Source organism: Pseudochaenichthys georgianus, chromosome 22, assembly GCF_902827115.2.
Source record: "Pseudochaenichthys georgianus chromosome 22, fPseGeo1.2, whole genome shotgun sequence".
In the NCBI taxonomy this organism is placed as follows: Eukaryota; Metazoa; Chordata; class Actinopteri; order Perciformes; family Channichthyidae; genus Pseudochaenichthys; species Pseudochaenichthys georgianus.
Window position 1 is genome coordinate 10,804,518 of NC_047524.1, and position 21,744 is coordinate 10,826,261.

General features: G+C 42.3%; 2 protein-coding genes across 7 annotated transcripts in view; one reads left to right on the top strand and one right to left on the bottom strand.

Annotated features, from left to right (window-relative positions):
* cdin1 (CDAN1 interacting nuclease 1) overlaps positions 1-5,118 on the top strand; it is a 54,023-nt gene extending 48,905 nt beyond the window's left edge. For both annotated transcript variants that reach the window (XM_034111684.2, XM_034111685.2), the window contains one exon: positions 3,608-5,118. In XM_034111684.2, coding sequence (XP_033967575.1) covers positions 3,608-3,764 — 157 coding nt within the window. In that variant the 3' untranslated portion in view covers positions 3,765-5,118. The remainder of the gene's footprint in view (positions 1-3,607) is intronic.
* A 12,029-nt stretch (positions 5,119-17,147) lies between these two features.
* The window catches only part of meis2a (Meis homeobox 2a), an 85,216-nt gene continuing 80,619 nt past the window's right edge, over positions 17,148-21,744 (bottom strand). For 3 of the 5 annotated variants that reach the window (XM_034111656.2, XM_034111657.2, XM_034111655.2), the window contains exon 13: positions 18,830-18,920. Coding sequence is in view for 2 of the 5 variants with exons in the window: in XM_034111658.2 (XP_033967549.1) it covers positions 18,601-18,920 (320 nt within the window). In the remaining 3 variants the exon portion in view is untranslated. Of the gene's footprint in view, positions 18,921-21,744 lie in introns of all 5 variants that reach the window. The other 2 variants (XM_034111658.2, XM_034111659.2) reach the window with 1 other exon arrangement.

Genomic DNA, 21,744 nt, shown 5'->3' on the forward strand with positions numbered 1-21,744 from the left:
ATCAGCTGAGGGGCCATCTCACATGGAACGCAGGCCCTGGGTCATTGCCCCCCTTGCACGTACAAACCGATCACACAGCCATTATCTGACCTTGTAAATAACCTCCTTTTAGGCAGCTGCCCATAGCATGGACTGACCATGAAAGAGCAGGCCGTTTGTCACTAATACACACATTGTATGTCTATGTACATAGTCTGCCTGTCTCCAACACAGAGATGTTAATTCCTCTTTACCTCTCACCCCAATCACTCTCAATGCTTTCTGTCTTAAAAAGAGTTGAGCCGGTTCCATACCTGCATTTCAGCGAGCAGAGAAAAGACTAAAGCTAATGTTTGGCAGTGCTTTAGTGGGCCTACATCGTGACCTGATGTATGGATGCTGAAAACAAAGAGGTCTTTGTGAGGAAACCTCAGAGACGTAGAGTTCAGGCTCAGGTAGAGGCTTACGCTGTCTAAATCATTGCCGGGGCGTTTGTTTAAAATGGGTCTGCGTGGTATGTAAAATGACGGTGTTTTAAAGTCCAGCGTAAATTCATCTTGATTTTATTGATAATCCGTCATGGTGTCTAATGTGTTTTGGCAGAGGTGCTCGGTCCCCAGTTTTTAGTAAAGCTTTTTCTCACCAAATGTGGCAGATCAAATTAGCCTTGATCTGTTTGTACTATAAAAAACACAACGGTTTTTTTTGGAAGAGGTAAAGGGTGAGCTGTCTGACCTCTAGCAACCTCAGGCTTCTCAGAAAATGAGAATGGCATAAATAAAAATCAAGAAAGCAAGTGTGCACATTCTCTGAAAGGTACAGTTCGTGTTTTACTGTATTTTTATTAGATTTGCACTTTTTTACTGGGGCTCTGTGTATGCATGGGTTAGGCATTTAAGATGCAGAGATTGAATTGAGTTTTCCAGCTCTGTGTGAGGCTTGGCTGCGTGACTCGCTGTGTGTGTGTTCAGGCAGACGCTAATAACACTCGCTTTTCTGCTTTTGAAGGTTTTTGTTCCTGAGCGCTTAGTGATCATTAAGCTGCCGTAGTAAGCTGTTTGGCACCTGCTTTAAATACGACCACCACCCGCTCATTAACACTAACGAAAGCGTGGCTGGCAGCCGCACTCCACGCCCAGGCTCGTCAACTTGCCCCCTCGCTAAAATTAGCTACATTTCACAAACAATTACCCTAACTCGTTACACAGCTAGGTGTTTATTGGAAGATGGCTGACTCTGACTTAGAAGTGGTGGATGTAATAAGCACATGCCAGGTTAAGATGAGCTGGCCCGCATAATAAACCATCATTTGCTGCCAATTTTCTACTGAACTTCACTTCATCAGGCATTATAACACACACACTCAGAGGGACCTGAAAGTACATAGCATCATGTGTATTTCTAATTTCTTTTCACAGAGCGGATGCTGCTTGGAACTTTTTCTTCTCAATCCAAAGCCATCAGGCTCAGCCTCGGCCCCCTGACCGTTCCCTTCCCCCTTACTGTTATCGTTTGTATTCCCAGTACCTCAAGATCCCTGTAGTATTGACCTGTATTAATTCTGAGTAGGATTCAAAGTCCATTTATTTTCTTTACGGTATGGAAAGGCCTTGGTGACATGGCTCCCCTGTGTTTATAATTTTGCTTGTTTCAATTTGTGCTCGGCCTCCCCTGACATGATGTATCGTACACCGCTGCCTTATCTGTTGATGTACAGTTTTAACCTTTCCAGAAGGTTGCCTCTCTCCACTCTGTGCAGACCAGTCTCCCTGTCCCCCCCTCTTCAGATTCACCTCCCCATCCAGAGCACAGGAAATACATACAGCACGGCAGCTGAATAAAAAGAAGAGCATAACCCCTTTTCCAAAGTCATCTAATGTAAATGTTTAGGTTTTGTTTCCATAACATTTCCATATTAAGAGTTGGCGGCCATGTGCAGCAGTGGACCATGGAAACGATGAGAGTTTGGGGGCTTGAGCCTTTTGCAGTGCTGAGAGGCTGAGCTATGTGTGTGACATCGTGGTGAACTTTCAGTGTGCATCTGTGGGCTTTCTGCCGGGCTGATAGCTTTGGCCTGTTTGCTCATAGATACAGCACCGTAAATCACACACTGCAACATGTAGAATCCGGGGATGGGGCTCAGAAGCATGTACTGCTGGAAGGGCCTCTTGGAGGGAGGGGTGCACGCGTTGGAGTCACATATTTGTCTGTGCTTGTGTCTGTCTCCATACAAGTACTGTATGTAGAACATGCACTGCCTCAAGGCTCAGTCAACAGAACATATACAAAGTTGGCAATGTCACGACAACTGATTCTTGCATTCATTTATAATTCTTGTGGCTAGAATAACTTGTCGAAGTGGCGAGGGTTCGAACATCCAGGTATTTATAATAAGCTCGTAAATTATAACCACATAAAAGACTAAAGATTTCTGTAATTAATATTAAAATAACACCAAAGGGTGTTAGGGTCTGTGTTTTAATATGAAATGATTGATCACAGGTTCAAGATTGTATGCACTTTACCTTGGAGCTGAACTTCTGTTGCTCTCCGTGGCCCTTTGGCTAGCTTCCTGTCTAGCTCTCCCGAGGCCCCACAACATTGTTAACTGTCTGAGGATAGAGTGTCTGGGACCGGAGCACTGTCAGCCCCCTTGAATCTGGTCTTGCATGTGGGGACTGAGGGGCTCTCCGTTCAGAGTTCAACTGTGACATGTCTATATGCATGGCAGCTAATGTTCAAAGAATAGGTATGATCTATATGAGGCAGAGAGGGGCCACCGGTGGCTCTGTGGGGCGTAATATATAACTTGAAAGATAATTTATTGCCTTTGTGAGGAGAAGTAGTGAAATAACGTTCCCGCTGAAGAACCATTTTAATTGTCTCTGCACCTTTCAGCAGACCTTCAGGTGTACAGTAGTTACAGTGCCCAGAAGAAACAATAGCAGCAACATGATGAGAGGGAGAGAACACAACATAGAAAAAAACACTTTTATTTAAATAGCCTGAACTTGACTTCTCACTTGCTTGGCAATTCATTATGTATAGCTTTTAGGAGCTGCAGTGCTGGCCAACTGAGTCAAAGTTGTTCTGGCTTTTAAAGTGAATGTGAATGAAACAGCTGGACACTGTTGCATTGGCTAACATTAGCCGCCAGATGCAGTGTGTTTGAGTGTCAGACTTTGTGTTGAACTCTCTGTTCTCTGCTATGTGCCAAAGGCTTCCGACAGCAGGATCCGGAGGCCTCGGTGTAATGCTTTGTTATTTCTCAGATTATTGTTTTCTTCACTGCCATTGTAATATGATCAAGTGTGTATCACCCTGCCACAAAGATATTAATCTTCCTGGCGGATTTTTTATTTGTTTCAGTTTCCTGAAATGTAATCAAAGGGAAAAGAAACTAAGCGATCACATCTTTCATACATCAATCTTGCTTGTGTCCCATCTGTCGGTCTCTTTACTTACTTATTCTTGCTTTTCTTGTTTTGCCTTACACAAAGTCAACAGCCATAAGCATTTTGCACATGAATGCAAAAGAAACATCCATAGCTACTTCAGAACTCTCAGTCTTGACGGTAATGATGTACTAATGAAATATGTGCTTTGTTTCTTTTGTTTTACACTGCAGGTTCGGTCCAGGCCTTGTGATCTACTGGTATGGTTTCATAGGAGAGCTGGACTGCCAGAGAGACAGAGGTATCCTGCTCAAAGACTGCTTCCCTACAGACATAGTCACTCTGAGCCATGCCGCCCAGCAGGACCGACTGCCACAAGAGCCAGAATAAAGACAAAGAGGGGGGGAAAGAAAGAAAAAACGTATGATGGAAGGAAAGAAAGAGGAAGACACAGAGGCGGGAAGGAACAGGGGTGTATATCCAGATCCGGAAGCAATTTGGCTTTCCTGCAGTGTGAGACGGCACAAAAATCTGCCCTGAACTCCACCTGACCCTCCGTCTCTGTCTGTCTCTCCCTTCCTCTCTTTCACTGCCCCAAAGCTACCACATGTAAACACACACCATCTTTCTGTATTATCTGACAGCACAGGGTCAGATTCATACCTGTGTGCAAAAACACCGTCTTGGAGGCTTTCCTGGTTGTGGTCAGCTCCTGGCCCCTGGATGGCCCCTCGCAACGGACAGCCAGGGTGAGAGCCAGGGCCAAAGCAGGACATTAGGTCCTTCCTTATCACACCCAGCGCCCTGGCCTTTGTCACTCCTTCCTCCTCCACTCCATAGGCAGATAAGAGAGGTGCGGTCCAGGGACTGGCTGGACGCCTGTCTCTCACCTGCGTCACTCAGCGTCCTCTCAGTTCCACTCCAGGGGGGTAAACAGGATCATTTCTGGTTGAAGATGGCCTCACTGTGACCTTTTTCCTGATCACTTTATACAAACTATTGAGGATTTTCTTTTTTCCCCCGCAGTTTTTGAAGCAAGGTTAACCATTTAAAAACTAAATGCTATCATAGAATAATATCCACTTTTTTGGTATTGTCTTCAAGTCAATATATGTCTCCACATTGTTGGTAACACTTCGCACACAGCTCCCACCAAACTCAAGTGCCAACTATACCTACTAAGTATCTTTGTATTTCTCCTTGGCTAGCTTGCATGATGTTGATGTCTATCTTTTTTTCACCATAGACTAATATGTTCAATTTTTTTCAATTGGCCATCAAAATTGTTCAATTAACACTCAAAGTTATTTATATAAAACAAATACCAGTATCTGCATATAAGAAGCTGACATTCACATTTCTGCTTCTCAAAATCCAAATGATTCATTGATAATTCAAATTGGTAGCACTTCATTTTCTGTCAGTCTAAAGTCAGTATTAAAGATGTGTCCTATAGACAGTGTTACATAACATCAGAGAAAGCCAAAAAGCCTGAAGTTACAGTGTTCTCCATGCAAGGGATTAAGGTGCCTGTTGAGCCAGAGATTTGAGGTCACAGTCTAATAAAATGCAAAGTAATTGGGTCTATATGTCACCTAAACAAGTGCACTGCAGGGTTTAAAAAAAAAAAAGGTGGTTCATTTTATCCCACATTTTACACTGGGGTAATTTAATAGAAAATGTATTTTGTATATAGGGATTGTGTATGTGTGTTTATTACTAATAAATACGTTTTGATAAAATATTTGGAATATGTTATTTTTATGAATCATAACATTTATTATTTTCCACTTAATCTTTGTGAGTGCCAACGGGTACGTACAGTAGAAACGCCTGATTCTCATGTAAATGTGTGTGTATCCAGCAGTTGTCTGTTCCACTTCTTTTACAACCTCTGTACCTTTTTTATGAGCAGATACCAATGGAAGAAACACAGCCGGGCTAGGGAAACCAGAAGTGAACATAAAGTTGAGTGATGCTTTTAGAGGCAGATATGCACTGCCTATAGGGGGTCCCTGTCCTGTCTTCTTCTTTATGGCACACAAAACGGTAAGAGGAAAGAAAGTGAAAGAGTGAAGAAATTGCCGCCACCTCAGAGAATGCTTCTTATGTGTCATAACTGCTGCACTACTGACACTGAGTTAATATGAGAGGTTGTTTCCTAATACACAATATTTCAGTAAAACCTGCTGAGAGATAAAACAAAACCGACCTCAGGTAGGAATGAGGTATTGAATGAAATGATGTTCTCCTCGTCTTCACTGCAGTGTAATGATTCCTAAACCTGACCCTTCCTTGGTCTGTTACTGAGGAGAACTCCCCATATACAATAAAAATAAGCGCTTCTATGTTTGTTCTGCAAAGCAATGCACGGCTCACGCAGTTAGAGAGATATGGTATGTGGGGTTAAATACCACTAAAGTGTTGCTTGATTTGTTACCCTTAAACCTCTAACCCTCAGCCGGCTCCCATCTAGGCCTTGATCCCTCCATGAGGAGGCCAGTGGGTCAGCGCGGGGTCGCCAGGCGGCCATGGCTTCCTCTGTCAGGCCCCCCCTGCTCCATGTGGTACAAAACAACTGTCCCCATGTGTCCAGTTAAACTTGGCCCTATTGCCTGGCCATGGAATGCTTAGACATCAGTTTATGACTCCTGTTGGACACAAAAACAGAGCTATTTTACTCGGGGAGGGAAAATTCTCTTTTGAGTTGGAACAGAAAAAATGGAAAACAGCAGATTCAGTTCCTCTCAAGTTTCAAGCCTTCCTGCCATTGTTTTCCAAGATGGCTGTCACACAAAAGAGGAGCCAGGGTCAACTCCTATAAATTAGGTTCTGCACACAATGCAAACTAAATACAGCTTTTTTTAAATCCACTTCAAAGGCAAGAGCCGACATCAGCGTCAGCTGGCAGCTTTTCCATGATGTGAGTGCAAATATAGAAGAAAACAAATGTCTGTCTAATGATTTTTAGAGCCAGACATCTTTATTTTGTGTTTTCCTTGTCCTCGTCTACCACCTCTTTTTAGATTCATTGTTCTTGTCACAACAATGGTCAGTCGAGTGCTCTCCAAATAAGGCGAGTTTGGAGAGGTCGTTTCCTGGGGCAAGGAACACCAGTGTTGGAGAAATTTGATCCTCAATTGGCATCCAGTAATAACAGGACTGACCGTACAGTATTTTCTTTTTTGCAGATATATATAATTGTGTCAATGAGAGAACATTGAAAACATTTAAATCATGTTCTCCTGCCAAAGTATTTCCAACGTATTGAGAACTATCTAGTTAAAAAAAAGTGTTATAATATTGTTTACACCTCTTTAAACTGAGACTCCCATGTGTCAGATTAGTTTGATGCAACTCACAGCATCGTCTGGCCTTGGCCTGCAGGCTACTGGAAGTCTACTATTCACTCAGATGTACATATCAGCCCGATCTCTCCCAGATCCTGCTGTTTTATTTCTCTTCAGCCAAGCTGCTAGACCACTGAGACATGGACAGAACCGGAGTTAGACTGAAGGCTAGGTTCTATCCCTCCAGCAGACCACCAAACGGACTTCCTCCATGCTCTGTGTTATTTATGTGAAGAGCGCTCTGGCCTGTTGCTGCCCCAGGCTGCATAGCGCTTATAGTCGGGATCCTCTCACCCTCCCTCAGCTAGCAAGACATCACATGGTGAAAATAAATAACATTTCTCTTGGAAGATTCAGAGCAGCCAGTTTAAAATAAAAAAAAATGATTTTTATTTTTTTAAAGAGTGCTTGGAAAACAGCACTGGGAAAAAAGCAGCCTCTCTGCCCTGAGCTCAAGCAGATATGAAGAGTTTTTATTTTTGGGAAACTGTCTAATCAGGGACTGTTATTTAAAAACAACAATGGACCATGAGAAAAATGGTCTGGGGGATATTACATGGCAAAGCAGTGGATGTTTGATTGACAGGGCAGATGGTATGTTTGAGGGAAACTGAACAACTATGACACATTCATCCACTCAGTAGGGTGGGGGAGATGAGGGCGCTAGTCTAGTTTAGTGATGTATGAGTCACTGGTAGTGCGGGACATGGCCGAGAGCTTCCAAAAAACAAAAATCCAGAGCTCTGAACACCCTGCAAAAACCACTCCTGACACTGATGTGACAGGGGATCACATGCACCCACGCTTTGGCCATTGCACTTTTCCATTTCTGACAGCCCTATATGAGCAAGTCAAGTCCCTTTCTGTTCAAAGAAACAGCATGGCTGTGGAAACCTAAATACCTTAGATGGTACACCATGTTAAATGGTAAGGTGTTGACTGGGATTCTTGCTAATTGAGGTATTCCATTTGGTGCCAAGCTCCCATTTGTAAAAACAGCGGCAGTCAGCGTGTAACCCACGCCTTCAAATAAATCCAGGAAGCATATTTGGAGTTCCTTCCAGTGAGACCTGATACATCATGTGTCTGCGGCCTTAGCTGTGGCCTGTGACCGTCCAGAGTTTAGCCAAGATGTCACACATCAGCCACATTTTACAGAGGCTATTTTTGTAGTCAGCTTTGATTCATCCCCATTGTTTTAACATGTATTGTCATGAATAAAAAGGAGTACGTGAATACCGCAGAGCAGCGTAGGGGGAAAAAAGGTCTGTCAGTTAAATGGAAGGAGCGCGTGCTTGTGGTTGGGCCAGGGGTGACAGCCTGCACGGAGGCGGCCTGCTCTAGCATCGGCCACCGGAAAGGTCAGCCCCCCTGAGTGGCATTTGGACTGTGACAGAAGTGACCCAGAAACTGTCATCTCCTGTTCTCAGCGAGGGGTCCAGAGGAGGCCCCGTTACATCCATAGGTACAGGTACAGGCCAGCATGGGGACGAGCGAGGGTGAGGGGAACAGCAGGGTAGAGGAGAGATAGAGGAGGAAGGGACAGCAGAGAGGCAGTGGTAGACATATGAGCACTAGTGACATCCTAAAGATTAGAGCTGTGTCGTAGGAAAATAAGACGGTGGAAGTGGTTGGGGGTGGGGAAAGGTTAGTTGCAAGAGGCTGGAGACAAAATGTGATTGAGTCAAAACAAACTCTGGCTCACACTTTCCCTTTTTCCTCTATTTGTGAGCATGATGAGAGCTATCACAGGCTTGTTATTATGAAATAAGTGCACTCAGGAGGAGGTGGGCCTACTGTACACAGGCGGCAAAGACCAGACAAGTGTAGATATTATGGGGTGCATCAACCACAGGTTTTGATTGGTGCTGAGAGTAAAGCTTGAATCCAGAGCACAATCAGTCTGTAATCCAGTTGATCTGGTCCTGCACAATGTGCAAGGCCGCATGCTCTTTCAGAAGAATGTTTCATTTGTCAAAACAAGCCTCACAATCATTTATCACACGGCAATGAATCCAGCTTCAAATCCTGATGGATCAGACGACTTAATTTTTGGAAATATTTGAAAGAGCAGATGAGATTGGTTATTTTCTTGAATTGTTGCCATTGGCAACATAATATTTTTGTGCTGGGAAATTGTGAAGGGCAGGAATGGAAGCAGTCGTTTAGCCGGAGGAGATGGGAAAATAAAGAGGCAGTGAGGGAGAAGAAAGGAAGACTGGACGACACTTTTTTTTTTTTTTTGTTGATGCTTTACGAGTATTTTGTTGGGCCTTCAGTGTGCTGAGCAATTAACTGTTTTGCTGAAAGCACGCTGCCAGCTCCAGTGCTCCTCAGCTAGAGAAATGTGGACCATTTATCACTTTTACAACTCATTTTCACCCCCAAAACACTCCCCTCTTGGGCTGGATACAGCCTCGCTGCTGCCATGTCCTTGAGTTCCTGGTGACAGGTAAATATACACTTCCATCCAAACACATGTCCCACATCGTCTATATTTGACTTATGCGAGGTCAGCCTGCGAGGGATCGATGTTGCAGTTCATTTTTAGAGGCTTGATGATGTCATGTTGCAGTGTACTGTGGGTTATGGGTCCATGAACCTGTTGCTGCAAGAAAGCAGCAGTCATCACAACTGTCTTGACTCAGTGAGCAGCGCATGAGGCAACCCGTGCACTGCGGTGAGTTTCATGCACACTTTGAGGAATAACTTGAATGAACCGAATCTTGCACACTCTTTACTGTAACTTCAGCACATCACTCCACTGACAACCTCCTAGTCCCACAGGGATCATCGTCAGGTCACACAAGAGGGAAGAATGAATGGAGCGATGTGATGTTGTCATTCAAATGCAATGGATCACTTGAACTCCATTGCCCTGTTGTAATGACCCTGTGTAAGGACCTGTAATGTGGTTTTCCCATTGGGTTTGAGGGAAACCCTATGCCAGGCCATTCAGGTGCGCAATAAAGTGCTTTTCACTTTCTGAGGACTTCCTGTCTCCAGTGGCATTCTCCATTAACTCCTCACAGACAGACAAGAGCCTTTCTATTGGCCCAGACTCTCTTTATCGCAGCAGTTATTCCCCCCAGGTGCGGCGCTACCTGGCCCACAGATAAGATAGGAAGCCGGCTGCCTGTCATTATTGGCAGATGAAGGCTATCTGAATATTGACAACAGTTTACACTCCTTGTTGAGAAACAAAGTTGGACTTGTGAGGCAGTGGCACACAGAGCTGTTATTGTGCAGAGGAGATATGAGAGCCCAGCTTCCCTGTGGTCACACACCCAGATAGCCTTATGTCACAGCCTGCACCCTCCTCCTCCTCCTCCTCCTCCTCCTCCTCCTCCTCCTCCTCCTCCTCCTCCTCGGTGGACTACTATTTATTCCCACCAGCTGTAGTGATGTGCTAAAAAAGTTCTTGACACCAGCTATTGCTTTTCATCACTGCAGCTTCTCACTGCTAACAGGGGCATGTTATCTTTTCCTTCCTCTCTCTAGGCTGCATGTGTACTGGAGGTAATGCTCATAAAACACACACACACACACACACACACACACACACACACACACACACACACACACACACACACACACACACACACACACACACACACACACACACACACACATTACATGCATTACACTGTTATATATAATGTATTTTTTTTAAGAATTCTAATAGCATGCGTCATGGGGGTGTTATGTTCAAAAACACCGGAAATGCCAACCCTAAAAACGGACACTGATGGAAAGTATAGATGTTACTTCGGGTTGATCTTTTCTTTAAATACAGTTTGTTTTGTACTCGGGAGATACATTCAGTCTTCTTTTTTTGCTCGTTACAAATGTTGAACGTTTTAGACATTTATTTTTGCCCTTTTGATATCAGAAGTCTACAAATTGAAACGAAATCAGTCTCTGCAAAAATAATAAGTAGCCTAAAGAAGAAAATGCGGTTGTTGTTTGTTGAGATAAAATTAAGATGACCCGTTTCTGCTTTCGGATCCATACAGTCCAAATGATAATGATAAGAGGTTGCTACTTGTTCATATCTTTTCATCCAGAAATCGAAATGTGTCAAACATATTGACAAAGCTGTTTAAACAAATTGATAGATAAAAAAAAATGTGTTGCCATTTAAAAAAGCATTTCCTTTTTTGATCCGCGTTTGCTTTTTCAAACGAAATAATTGTAATTAATTATTTTGTATTTTATAACGTTACAATATATTGATTCTAAATTATATAGGCGTATACGAATGATAAAAACAATAACCCTAACATTATTGCTATTAACCAATTTTTTATATAATTATTTAAAGCAGTGATATCCATAGTCGTTTGTTTTACAGAATAAAGCAGTCCTTTCTACATAATGAAGTGGACCACCTCTGTGTCTCCTTGATATTTCCTCCAGAGGAAACTGTAACTCCATCCCAGTGACACCAGTCTCCCTCCCACGTCTTTGGCCCTTTTTTTTTCTTTCTTAGACCTATATGCCATTACCTTGTTTTGAAAAATAAGGAGAGGTTTTAACTGCCATCCGAGACGATAATGGTTACCGATTCTATACTTTCAGTCATAATCTTCAAGTGGGCCATGATTAATGAGTCAGTGCGAGCCGGGTCCTTTAGAGCCCTGGCTGGATGACTTCAGCCATGCTGCCCTGCTTCAAGCGCTCTCTCTCTCTCTCTCTCTCTCTCTCTCTCTCTCTCTCTCTCTCTCTCTCTCTCTCTCTCTCTCTCTCTCTCTCTCTCTCTCTCTCTCTCTCTCTCTCTCTCTCTGTCCTTTAAACACACACATATTATATATATAGAGGAGATGTTGCGGTCGCATATGAATTGCTCATTTCTCTCTCTCTGTCACACACACACGCGCGCGCGCGCGCGCACACACACACGTGCGCGCGCGCACGCACGCACACACACACACACACACACACACACACACACACTCTCTCTCTCTCTCTCTCTCTCTCTCTCTCTCTCTCGAAGGGGAGCCTGGCAACAAGTCCCCAGGTGCGAAGCATAATATTGACCTTACAATCCATCTTTATTGATTTTACCATCAACGTGGACGCCTAATACATGCATAAGGAGCTTTATACATGTAAGTAAATATGAGATGAGAGTCTTTGGAGGTCATTTACTGCAGAAGGTCAGGGTCTCACCATCTTAGGGGATAATACAGGGTACAAATGGCGGAGTCTTTTTTGCATGATTTCTTAAGTGCAGGATGAGTGCAGACGGTTTAGAGCACATGTGAATGTGATCTTCTCTGAAGCTGGTGTCACAACAGGCCGTTTCTTCTTCTTCTTCTTCTTCTTCTTCTTCTTCTTCTTCTTCTTCTTCTTCTTCTTCTTCTTCTTCTTCTTCTTCTTCTTCTTCTTCTTCTTCTTCTTCTTCTTCTTCTTCTTCTTCTGTAAACACATTTGCTTTGGCCTCCAGAAGGGGTCGCCAACATGTAATAACAGTGCGCCCAAGGGTGTGGTGGGGAGGGGGTCTCAGATATGTTCTAAAACCAACTTCTACAACATCTTTTATATTGGAGTTATTAATTCATTGATTTGAGTCGTGCACTGTGCCTATAGAGATGTGCATTTATCAATAACCTGGATAAATTAAATATGTGTAGAAAAACGCACTCTCCCTTTCTCCTTTAACTCTCAGCCCTCTTCTGTTATTTACAGTTCTTGTGAAATGTCTCACTTTGCTGCCCTCGGCTACCCGCAAGATATTTCTAACCTTCTTTTTTCTCCAAGATCTCAAAATAACCCAAGGAAAATCATTATAAATAAGATCAGTTTAAAAGACAACAAACCATAAATTAAAATGAATCAATATTTTCGCCGTTCACTGTTTGGACTTCCGCCTCATAATGGAATAATGCCAGATTTATTTCAGAATCTTATGGGTACTCAAGCCATAAAGCGTGATCATTTCACTGGAAAAACCGGTCAAATGTTCACAACCTTAGGGGCATTGTAACACAGCGCTGGAGAAGGCACATAATGAGAAAAAAAAGAGGAGACGGCCGGGCCTGAGGCTTGTCTAATTAAATCTTAACTGATTGAAATAAAGGTTTGAGCACCTCAAGGCTTGACTAAACTCCGGCTATTTCCTTTTTTATTGCGCTTTATTTGTTCTGCACTCACATGCCCTCATGCTGCTTCACAACAGACCGAGTGCAATTGTCGATGTATTCTCCTTCAAAAACCCCTATAGCTACATTATTTGACTAATTATAATTTTCATATCATCAAGATGTATTTGTGGGGTGAGTGTGTGTTGGGAAGGGGGAGGCTGACTGTCACTCATTTTTAAGAAGACAAGCACCGCTGAAGTGTGAACAAAATCGCCTCTAATTCAAGTAGTCGCAGCCAAGCGCAAAAAGTCCTGAAATCACCCATCTGAGAGATTTATTTTCAATATTTCCCCTAAAACCACACTTTAATTTAACCCAATCCGTCTGAAATATAGATTAATAAAGCACATGTTGTCCATGTGATAATTGTTTTATGATTTGTTTTTTTAATAACGCTGCTTATACATTTTTAAACGTAAACAAATCTAATTTTGCTTATTTAGATAATAATCCAAAATGTCAAGACTTTATTTTCTAGGATAAAATCAAATTGTTCTATTTAACAAAATGCCATCGAATAAATAAAGAGGCACGTTTGTGAAAGGGCAGTGGAGAGCCATGAGTGAGACTATATCTGTAAGCGTTTTCTTCCTCCATTGTCTGAGAAAATACTATCATAAATGATAAATAGATAATGGAGCTGTCTCCTGCAGACACGTTCATCAGCGGTAAATGGGAGCTGGCGCGGAGCACCACGGAGAATTAAGGCGAAAGAGTTTGCACCATTCCTGCAGGGGATAAGTTGTTGACAATTAAAGAACACGCACTCACGGAGACACTGAGAGAGAGGTCAAACATGCGTTTACTGGCCGTCTTTTGGGACTATTTATTCCGGTGTAGTATTTCTGCAACCTGGCAACAATACAAGGCTATTTTAGTTTACTCTTAATTTTAAGGGATTTCTTTTTCATGGCCGATGTGGATTTGTTGACATTGCAGGTGTTTGAATTATGTTTGAAATCACGCCTTAACTGCTACAAGGTATTTGGCAAAATGTAAGTCATTGGTGAGTTATGTCTTTAGTTTGACTTTTGATTTATCATTAAATAATCACAAGGCAATGATTCACCTTTAGTCTATTTAAATGTAGCCTGGATCAAAAACGATGCACTCCTATTTTCTTGTTTAATGAAGGAGAATGTAGCCTAAATAGTTTTTTCCAACGAAATAAATAAACGATGGATCGCTTCAAACAATAAATAACACAAAAAGAAAATTAATGAAATACAAGAAATCCTGAGAAAGAAAAAACATTCAGACTCGTGAAATCTGCGTGCGGATGAAGTTTTGCCTCCCAATTTATCTTTCCGGAGTTTGGATTGTGCACATCAACCCTGTCTTTTATTTCCTTTTTTTCAAAGCCAGCCAGTCCCCTTTTAAAGAAAGCCTTTTCGGTGGTGCTATAATAAACCATTTTCCCTGGGCTTTATTGATCAGTCACTCTGAGCTAATGTAATTATCCTCATCAATAGGGGACTGCAGGGAGAATCATTATGCGGTTGACATTGATAAATGATCAGCCAAATGCGGCCCTTTTCTCCCAGGGACCCCCGCCTCTGACCCGCTCACACAGGCCTACATAACGTAGTCATAGAAACACCTCATGGCAAGAGGAGAGAAAACTGCTGAAATGTTAAAAAACAAGGAGAGAAAAAAGAAAAGGAGGGCAACACACACACACACACACACCACACACACACACACACACACACACACACACACACACACACACACACACACACACACACACACACACACACACACACACACACACACACACACACACACACACACACACACACACACACACACACACACACACAACCTAAAAACTGTCCCCCAGAGCAAGCCATTTCGGGGAGAGCCAGCTGCAAAGCGAAGGACACTCAGCCCCTCGTGTGCGTCCATTTTTATGACCACTATCCAAATCAGCAACTTGAAAGAAAAACAAAGCAGAAACAAAACTTTTTTTGTTGATGCGTTTCTCTCTGGCTGCAAGCCAGATCATGCACTTTACAAGAAGCTCTGCAGAGAAAACCACAGAGCCAATAATATAAGCATTATTATTAACATGTTGCGTCTGCACTAGTGTTTCCAGCGAGTAAACTGTGTGTGGACTTTTAATATTGTTGCACGGAGGACCGGGCTGCATTGTGCAGCAGTGCAGAGGGAATATATTCCTTATTTTATTTCTGCAGCAGCAGCCCGGACTGGCTTTGACAGGGAGGAGATGAAGGGGAGGAGTTGTTTAGCTCGGCTGGATCATCCATCATCCCTGTCACACCGAATCGGCAAAAGGAAAGCAGCAGAGGCAATCTACCTTCTGTCTCATCGGGGAAGAGGGGGGGAGGAGGAGGAGGCGAGGAAGGGGGAGGGTGGGGGAAGAAAAAAAACTATTAATATTAAAATCCTCTCCATCCACAGTAATCCTCACGTTTTCTCTCTTTTTCATCTGATAATCTCAGCACAAAACGGAGGGCTTCTTCCTTCCGTTTTATCCACATAATAATAAAGCGCTAGAAAAACAAAAAAGGACTTTGAATAGTTAAGGGAATTAAGATGCATCATTAACTAGACGCTGGTGTGAAACTAATAAATATCTACAAATGTTCCAACCTGGTCAAGGCCTTAACACTCCTCTGTGAAATTGTTAAACAAACATGAACTGTATTATGTCCGGAATTTCAATAAAACAACCTGTGTAACATTCCAACTAAATGCTAAAATAACAAAGAGGAAAATTAGTTTCACAGTCAGGGTGTTACATATAAATTCATTTTAAATCCAAATAAATAAACTGCTAAAAAAAAGTATTTGAATTTTGAGATTTAAATTAATTTACTCTCCACGCCAGACATTTTACTTGATTTTTTTCAGTGTGAGAAACGGATTTCAATCAAAAAATATAATATGTTTGTTTATCTTTCTTTTTTTAGGAACGTACACAATCCAACATTAAAATAAATACAATAAAGGCCCAACACGAACTAAACTGAAATGTATTATTGTCTAGATTAATTACAAATTAATAAATAGATAAACATGATTTAGGTCATATTTAGGACAACGTGGGATTTTTTTTTTAATTAATTGCTGGAAACAAAATAACTTTCAGAAGGCCACAAGAGAATACACGAATAACCAGCTGTGGATAAACAAAAATCCCAGCTGTTTAAGTGCACTAAAAAAATGTAAAAGGTAAACAGCATTATCAAATATTAATCCTATATTTTATTATCCTTTACGCCACGTATTATTTTTTGTTGATTCAAAGTCAGCAGATAAGAAGAGTTTGTAAATTAAATGTAAAGAAAAAATGATTTAAAAAAAACGAGGCCTTGAATTGGACAAAGCAAGTCTAAACTTCTCGAACATATTTCAGCCGAAGTGATGTTGTCATTTCTGGTTTAAGGCTATGACTTGGATGGCCGCGGGCAAACACAGGCAAAGAGATAGAGAAGAGATAGCCTGTCAAAGCCCAGCGGTGCACTCCCACATCTGGCCAACAGGCGGTGCTGCAAAACGGCAGAAACGAGCAGACTACACGGAGAGGGCCAGCCGTGGATCTGGATAAATCGCACAGGGGACGATCCTCGCTCTATTGTTTGAAGACGAGAGTGAAGGGTGTATCTATCTTTACTATATTTTACTTTTCTTTAAATTCCCAAATATAGATGATCCAGCCGTTTTAAGCAAACAGAAATATCTGCATCTATATTGTATTAACGCGTGTTTATTTATGTGAAAAGGAAATTGGGATGTTTTAAAGTAAATAAATAATAAATAATTTATTTTTGTCCCCTACATTTATGAGCTGAAAGCCACCAATTACCTTTTTTATTATTGATTTACCACAATGTCACTCTCCTCACAGTTTGTCTTTTGGTGTTAAACTAAAGATCTGCTGGTGGTGAATTTGCCCCATTAATTTGTAACCTTCATTTGAGAGCTATTTATCATTTAGAGGACATGTTTGTGTGCTTAAATAAATTGGCATGGCAAGATATATTCAAACCATCATTTGTATTTGTCATTATAAGAGGGCATTTTAATGGGCAGTCAGGTTAAAAGGAGCTAGTGAAAATAGAGTGCTGGAAAAAGTGGTGATGTAACTCTTGCATTTTTCTGACCATTTCAAAAATGAAAGTCTTTTCGACAGGCAACCAGAACCTGTTTTTTTGAATGATAATATAAATAAATGTTATTACAATTACAATGGGAATGTGGATAAAGTCTCTGTTTATAACACAGTTAATCACACAAAAATCTAACAAAAATCAAAAATGAAATATTTATTACAGCATTTGTGACTGAACACCTTTTAAACATTACGTCACAGTCCTCATACAAGTATTTAATGTATTTTTGACAAAGCTTAAGGGAGACGGCATCTTATCATCTAGTGAGGAACACGTGCTGAAAAAGGAAGGAATTCATGGACATACAATATCAATGCCACAGCAGATCTGAAACTAGCAAAAACATTCTTTTTCAATTGAGGTAAACACATAGAATATCTAACATGAAACAATTAATAGACTGAACTCTGTACGAAGTTTGTTACAATATTCTCTCAGCTTTTCTTCCTCCAAAAGCATTGAGTTCATAATTTAAGTTTTTTTTTTCCTTTTTTTTGTTTTAGGTTTTTTGGTGCATCAACCATCAAATGCTTCTCCAGTGCCGCAGAATCAACGTTTGTGTCAGTATTGTCCTTATGGCAAGAATGTTGATCCGCAGATAAAGAAGCGCTGTAGGATGTTGCTTTTCCACTATTAAGCTTCCTTCAACAGGCTCTTACCAATGAGAGTCCAGGGTACAAAAAAATAAAATAATATTAAAATAAAAATGTATAAAACCAACACAATCCAGTGCTTGGGCAATTCAAACAAAGAACTTTTTTCCTTTAAAACCTACAGGGCAACATTCATTCATGAACCAAAAAAAGAGGGGCATGACAAATGTTCAAACTGAATCTTCTGGAAAGATCCGGTGTCATTTAGCAGCCTTTTCCCATCATGCCCTGTTCTTATGGGGGACAGGACCTGATTGCCCTCTATGGTTTGAGATGTTCCATCTTCTTGTTGTTTTTTTTCTTTTATAGTGCTGTGCTGCGAGACAGTTTCTCCTCCAGGAAGGAGCACACACAGTGTGAGAGAAAAGGTTAACCTTTAATTCTAAAACTAGCTCAGGAAACATAAACCATGTGATCAACGAAAAAATGCACAAGTTTTAACTTATTTATCTATACTTTTTATACTACAGTAGTTATAACTCTTGGAGTCTTTCTGTCGTTTCTTTTTTAAATCTTCCAGAGTGATTTTATTTTAGAAGCGTTTGAGCGCGTCACATGAAAGTGTACTGAACATGTTTATGTCGGTGTGTGTGAGTGAGTGTGCGAAGAGTGTGTGTTTTTTAGTGTGTGCATATGTCCATTCTTTGCACACGTGTACGTCAAAACATCCTCTGTTGATCTCTATCAAAAGCCCAAGACTTTACAAAGTGTTCTTGTCAGCTTGGTCCTCCGTTTGGATGAAAGTAACAAAATTGACAAGTCTAAAAAAAAGAAAAAAGAAAGATTTATCACAGCTCATCTGGAATTCTGTTTCTTTAGTGTCAAATTCTGGTCAAAAGGGTTCGCTTTTTATTCTTAAAAATAGTCTCAAAATAGGATTTATTGTGGGCTGTTTCTTGTAGTAGCTGCTGTTGTTGTGGAAGCAAAGTTCCCTTATACTATTGGGCATGGATGTCCAGGCCTTGTCCTCCAGTACTGGGGTCAATGGGAGTGAGCAAAGGGGGTCTCTGTGCAGACATGGTCATTCCTGGGTGCGACGAGGGTCCTCCATGCATCAGCATGGCGTGGTGGGGATGGTGATGGTGATAAGGATGGTGGGTGTGGGGGTGGTCCGGCAGGTACGCATGGAGAGGGGGTCCGTGTCGAAGCTGGGAGGGGTGGGAGGTCATCTGATGAGGGTTGGTGAAAGTAGGTGGGGCCATGCTCATGCCCATAGGACCGCTCTGAGGTACGTACTCCCCCGGCATGCCTGGCAGACCTGAGAGAAACACAGAAAGAGAGAAATAAATAAACACACTCAATATAACTTTTTACATGCTCCTTCAAAGGGCTAAGCCGATTTTATGACACTGCTTCAATGACTACATTGCTTTTAGCTCCGACAAGTAAAGAGAGACATTATTGCGCTGAGCTATTTTAGACTATGGTGAGTGGTTTACAATGCCCAATAGCGTTGTGGTCAGGTCTCAGGTTGGAAAATGATCCTCAGTCACCCACAGACACTGCAGTCCTGGAGGATGGGAGGGAAACCAACCAGCGGTATTGATGTGGAGAAGTGCTAATACTCTTACAAGTGGAACAGTCAATTCCCCAGCTGACTTAAGTGACAAAACCGAACAAGCGTTCTCTCAGGGGGACGAGTCTCTGTGAACATATTTGATTTAAAATCCCTTAAAGAGGTTATTAAATAATTTAGGTCTCTGTTAGCTGTACCAGAGAGCGTTAAAGGCTTGGTTCCACCCCCGGATGAAAGCATTTTAAAGCAAAACAAGGCTCTTATATGCATGGGGTGTGGGCTTTGGAAAAAGGGAAACAGTAGCAAGGATAAAAGGATGGAAGTTAAATGAGCAAAGAAAGAACAAGCAGGTGGGGTATATTGATGATGGGATCCACTTCATATGTGTGGAGACCTCAGCATGCTGGCATCCCTCACACTGTGACAGGACCCAGGACACAGGGCCGCCTCAGCAGTGCCACTGTTTGGTTTTTCACACGCCTGTTTGTCGTAATCAGAAAGAAAAAAGCAAGATGTTGGGGGGGTTGTTCCTGGAGCCCGGGACTGGAGTATGGGAACATGGCTGGTCTACTGGCCTGGACCTTGGGGAGAGGCTAGTGAGAGCAGGGGGTCCCGCTGGAGCCAGGGGGCCTGGGTCTGAGATTGGGTCTGGGGCGACCTGCTTTGTAATGTGAACCCCTGGGGGATTAGAAGCTGTAATAGGAGGGGAGAGGTCGCTGCAAGGTCACTAGGCATGCTCACTCTCTGCATTCCTCCACCTTAGTACACTGCAATTAAGAAATTACACTGGAGGGCCCCGGTGAGGGGAAGAGGAGGAGGAGGACAGAAAGGAGAGGGGGGAAGAAAGGGGACAGCAAAGGCCAAGATTAATGACCAGTCTCATTGGTTGAAATCTGGGCCATTTTCTAATACTCCTTTTCCATGTCAGTTCATTTGAAATGCACATGTTTGTCAGAGCAGGTCTCTTAAAACCTCACTACTGGGGTCATAAAATAAATAAATCATTCAGGGTGTTGGGGTATGATGGTTGCCCTCACCTCCATATAACCTAGAGCAGCTCCTGTTAAAAGGCCCAGCAGATGTTTTTGACACTGTAAGCTGATAATCTCCAGTCTTGTAAGCTGCAGTCATTCTGTTAAGTAGATCTGAGACCCCCCCCCTCTTTTATTAACAAGAGTGGTAAAACCATCTGAAGACAATAACCGAATACAGACTGGGCCTCCCTCCCTCTCCATCTCTCCATCTCTGCATGCTTGCCTCCCTCGCTGGCTGTTCACTTCTGTTATGGCACAGTGGTCCTGCTCAATGGCTGGCCATAATTAAGTACCAAATATACCATATTGTGTGGCTGTGTAATCAAATCAAGAGAGGATAATATTCCTCTGTATTAAGCTATTAATGTAATTGGTCATGAAGCATAAAGTATGTTACATAATTAAATAGTCTCAAAATTATATAGCCCTATATTAAGAATTAGCCAACCTGAGCAAATGTTGTCTCTGTGTGGCTGTTTTAGGGAACATTGCTTCCTGATTTTTTTTTTTCATGCTGCCATTAGCAAAGACAGGAGGGGACGAGAGAAAAAAAGGGCGAGAGACAGAGAGAAACATAGGGAGAGAGAGAAAGAGAGAGAGAGAGATAGGAGGCAAGGACTAGAGGGGTGAAATGATCTCTGTCGGCAGAATCGCTGCTGTGACCCTTTGGAAAATCCAGTCTCCATTTACATATAAAGGGTTCTTTTAATCAAGGTAAGTGTTATTATATTGTGCCTCATTGGGCAAGGGAGTTTAGGTGTTAAAATAAAATCTCTTCTGCCCTGCCGCCTTTGGGATGTGATATGTCTTGATTTTTCAAATGTCAGCACTGTGGCACTAGCGGGAGGTGGAATGGCCAGCTTAATCAGACTGCCGCCATTTAGCTGTATAGTGATTGTGTGTGTGTGTGTGTGTGTGTGTGTGTGTGTGTGTGTGTGTGTGTGTGTGTGTGTGTGTGTGTGTGTGTGACAGTCAACGCCACAGAGAGACTGTATCTGAAAGAGATCCCAACCTTTTAGATGCAGTCATGCCTGTATCTACAACCTTATAAATGTATCTCAATGTCTCCCTGCTCTCGTCTGTGAGACTCAGGTCAGGCTAGTCACTGGCTCCCGCCTCCCCTTAAATCGTCTCCCTCCAGTAAAAAATAATCAAAACACACAGCCCCCCCCGCACTCATTCCTCCCTTTACACAGCTCAAACCAAACCCCCAGTGAAGGATCGGCCATGTCACCCACGGCCCGTATATCTCGCTCAGGGACCGTAATGTACTGCGGTGTTCCCGTCTTTGCATATAAGATAATTTGGGCATCAATCCTTCCCCAGACAGATTTATGTCACTCGGAGGACAGTTTCACTTCTCCTTCTTTATCGCTTCACTGGAGCCTGCTTAATTTCTCCCCGTCAGCCCCTTCCCCAGGAGATGTTATTTTTTCCCTAAATGTCCAACATTTGCATTGGCTGTCCAGGATGGGGAGAGCGATGGTGCTGTTGTGATAAATAAATGTGCACATGCCATGCCAGCTTGTTTC